General features: G+C 29.1%; 1 protein-coding gene across 1 annotated transcript; it reads right to left on the reverse strand.

Annotated features, from left to right (window-relative positions):
• Positions 1-708: 708 nt before the first annotated feature.
• LOC131176790 (transcription factor TT2-like) lies at positions 709-1,748 on the reverse strand. The gene is made up of 3 exons (XM_058141825.1): positions 1,587-1,748; positions 1,377-1,506; positions 709-1,292 (listed from the first exon to the last, which is right to left on the reverse strand). Exons 1-3 carry the CDS (start codon positions 1,714-1,716, stop codon positions 815-817), a joined length of 738 nt encoding a protein of 245 aa, XP_057997808.1. The 5' UTR covers positions 1,717-1,748; the 3' UTR covers positions 709-814.
• Between the last annotated feature and the right edge of the window lie 2,151 nt (positions 1,749-3,899).

Raw genomic sequence — 3,899 nt, forward strand, 5'->3', positions numbered from 1 at the left:
AATAAATAAAATTTATATATCTATATTTTAAATTATAATAAACTAAATTTAGATAAGCTTTTCCCATGTCGTTAAATTCTAAATAAAACAAGTTCAGAATATCAAGAAAAGGCTGAAGCAATAGGAATCTAATTCCACCTTCTACATAGGCCGGAACAAAACTGTATTTTATTCCAGGATCAATAAACTAATGACAAGCTTAGACTTTGCATATCCCAATATCACATGACATTTCTTGAAAAGGGATTTGTGGAACGTCTCAAACTGACGACGTCCAATAAAATCCAAAGGAACCACATTAATTAAAATAAAACAAATTCAATTCAACTTCAAGAAATCACAGAATAGCAATTTATAGTTTCATCTGTGGATATTGAAAATCGTGATTGCAAATCCAATTAGTGAAAGATTATACCGTGCAATTGATTTACATAAATTTTCATAATAACTGTTAATTATAGTAAATTTCACATAAGTCCTATCATAATTAATTGTTATGACAAAATCATTTTATGTATATCAATTTTATCAAATCTATTTTAATTTCAACTTCATCTTTTGATTTGGATTGCTTTGAGAAATCTGTTTCACTAATTAATATTTGTATTATTAGTTGATAGGTAGAGGAAACATGGGAACAGGATTTAATGTTTACCGTTAGGTATCAAATCATACATTGAAATCAACATGGTTAATACATTGGGAAAATGTTAATAAAAAAAAGAGAGCTACAACTACAAGTCTATAACAAGTGGAACTTTAGTTGCATGATATTTCAATTAGCCTAAGGTTAAAGAATGCTTTCCTCGCCTGTTCAATTCCTGAGGACAACCTCAGACAAGAAAGCAGCTTCGGCTGAAGAAGAAGGAGAAGACCCATCAACATGTATGATATTGGAGAAATCTGTGTGTAGAAAATCAGATAAGCTAATCTGCTCTCCATTAAGATCTAGCATCAAGTCCCAGTCACAAGCACCTGCAATTGGCAAAAGACATTCATCGGAGTCCGATTCCTCAATCATATTTTTCATCAGCAGGTTGTTTCTTTCCTTAGACACAGAGGGCTCTATTACAAGACCAGTAATGTTGGTGACATTATTCTGTTGTGGTGGAGTATCGGTACATGATCCCAACTTCATCACCATCGTTGAACAAGTTCCATTGATGGTTTTCTTGTCTTCATTCTTGCTAGGCTTTGACTTATCTTCAATCTTCTTTCTCAAGGTTGAATTCCAGTAATTCTTAATTTCATTGTCTGTTCGCCCTGGAAGTCTTCCAGCTATTAAAGACCATCTACATACAGAAAAGCAAATTTAACAACCAAGTTGCATACATCTCAAATAAATATAAGCTTTGCAGAGTGGAGAAGGACATAACCTGTTTCCTAGGAGCTTATGGAGCCTGATAATTAGATCTTCTTCATCCTCTGTAATGTTCCCTCTCTTAATACCTGGTCTAAGATAATTCAACCAGCGAAGCCTACAACTCTTCCCACATCTCTTGAGTCCTATATAAGTATATATAGAATTTGTCAACACATTTGTAAACTAAAGTAAATTTAAAACTGCTGCGAAAAGTTGAAGTTACCTGTTTCCTTTGCAACCTTGCCCCACTTCCCTTCACCGTGGTTTCTAACGTATTCTCTAAGAAGCTGGTCCTCATCAGAAGTCCAAGCACCTCTGTTTAGTCTCCCCTCTGGACAAGGATTTCTACCCATTTTAGAAATCTCCGTCTCCTTTCTCAGATGAAGGTTGCGTGTAATTGCATCAAGTTGTTTGAGAAAGGGATTATTTATAGAGAGTATTTTTTATGGAAGGGCCAAAAGTCCAGTTTGACCTCCTAACTTATGGCTAATAGTCATGTAACTCCATTATTATATTGGCCCTGCTCCTGCCTACACGTTATAATTTTGTCTAATTTTAACGTAAATAGCTCTAAGTTGGTTTCTTAGGGGAGGTTTGTTAGCCTGGACTTAGTTGAGTTTTTTTGACAATAAATCTATCCTGAACTTTTATTAAGTTCAAAAATATTATGCGTAATTCTGTTAATTATTCATTTATTAAAATAATAAAATATTAATTTAATAATTTTAAAATTAAAAAATTATTAGTAACCCATTCAACTCAAAAGGCAAAAACCTATCCTCTTTCTTTCTCCTTTTTGTGTTGTTTTAAGTTCAAATCCGAAAATCTCCTGTTCTCTTTCTCATTTCTCCTCTCATTCGAATCAAAACAAGCATTAATTAGCCATGGCAGCAACATGCTACCATCATCACTCTCTCAGCCTGCCTTCAACCCTACGTAGTTATCTTGCGATCTCTCTCAACCTTCTATCATTATGTTGCCAAACATAGGAAAGGAAAGGAAGAACCAGCTAGATTTCATTTTCGGAGGACGATTTCACTTCAATAACATTTGTTGATTTTCCTTATTGAGCATTTTATGGGTTTGAATCTTTATATTGTAGGATTTGGTTATTGATTTTATGGGATTTTCATTGTTGATTTTTAAGGTTTTCAATATTTAAAATTTATGGTTTTTATTATTGATTTTATGGGGTTTTGAATATTGATTTTTTTTATGGGGTTTTAATTGCTAATTTAGGGTTTTGATTATTGATTTTATGGGGTTAGGCTACATGAATGATTTACTTATATGTTAGTAAAAATTTTTAGGCTTTCTATTTGCCCCTTTATATTTATTGAACATGTTCAATTTAACGATCATTATAGCTTAAAAATTTTAATTTAAACTCAATTTGATTTTGCCATCATCAAGTGAAACTCGTGCTAAGCATAATATTCAATTTGCTTCTTTTATTTATTGGGCAAGTACAATTTAACTATATTTATAAAATTAAATAAATTTATTGATTGATAAAATATTATTTTTATATTTTCATATAATTAATTAAATTAGAATATCATATCTTTTAATAATAAAAAAATATTTAAGTGATTTTATAAGGGTCAAAGTACTAATCCTAATACAATTCAAGTCACGTCTTCTATATTTCGTGATTCTCATTTTGGCCTAAGTTGACCTTAAATGAAAATTTTTAGGCCAGATTAACTTGAAAGTTAAAAAAAAAAAAAAGTGCTAAACTCTACATCGACATATCTAATAAGTACAAGAATAAATTAAACATTAAGCTAAAATTTTTTAGTTTAACATTTTGGATTTTAAGTTAAGTGTAAATTTAATTTGAGCCTAACATCTTAAATTTTTCCTGAAATTTATTAATAAAATTGTTTATTAAAAAAGTAACTTATAAAGGTAGATTTTTTTTTTTTGGTATTTTTGGGTTATTTTTTTATTTAAAAAATTAAATAATATTTTATTTATTAAAAATTAACAAATTAACTTTTCTAATTTTTAACAGAGTTAACTAATACCATTAATTTTAACTTTATTTAACTAAATTTAAAATGTAAAAAAAATCTATTTAATTATATATATTAAGAGTAATATTTTTATTGACCATAAACTGAGGGGTAAAAATGTAATCGAGAGGATGTCATTAATGCATGACAGGGTACCTTGCCCAATGTATGGATTTCATATTTTTTAGTTGCATTGTTTTGCCTCAATAGAATCTCTTAATCACATGATAAATCTTAATTTATTTTACAAATCCAAGCTAATTTGACCATGTTGTAAATTACATATTATTAATTTATTCTTCTCCAGTGATAAGATTTTTTTTAACATTATAAAAAAATTTCTTAAAAATGAACAACTAATTTTTTTTTTTTTATATGTATGGTTTCTCACGCTCGAATCAAGAGTGATATTTAAATAAAATCATTCTAACAATAATAATTTCAGTATTCAAACATCTAATCTTACATTCACTTTGAGAATCAGTTTTACAATACTTATCTAATTGATCAATGAATAA

Source organism: Hevea brasiliensis, unplaced genomic scaffold (genome assembly GCF_030052815.1).
Source record: "Hevea brasiliensis isolate MT/VB/25A 57/8 unplaced genomic scaffold, ASM3005281v1 Scaf243, whole genome shotgun sequence".
Taxonomy (NCBI): domain Eukaryota; kingdom Viridiplantae; phylum Streptophyta; class Magnoliopsida; order Malpighiales; family Euphorbiaceae; genus Hevea; species Hevea brasiliensis.

Bases quoted from the DNA above. Each gene is read 5' to 3' on its own strand.
- LOC131176790 (XM_058141825.1), bottom strand. From the start codon at position 1,716: ATGGGTAGAAATCCTTGTCCAGAGGGGAGACTAAACAGAGGTGCTTGG. The intron at 1,507-1,586 runs GTAACTTCAACT...ATACTTATATAG, and splicing joins CAAGGTTGCAAAGGAAACAG to GACTCAAGAGATGTGGGAAG. The intron at 1,293-1,376 runs GTTATGTCCTTC...TTCTGTATGTAG, and splicing joins CATAAGCTCCTAGGAAACAG to ATGGTCTTTAATAGCTGGAA.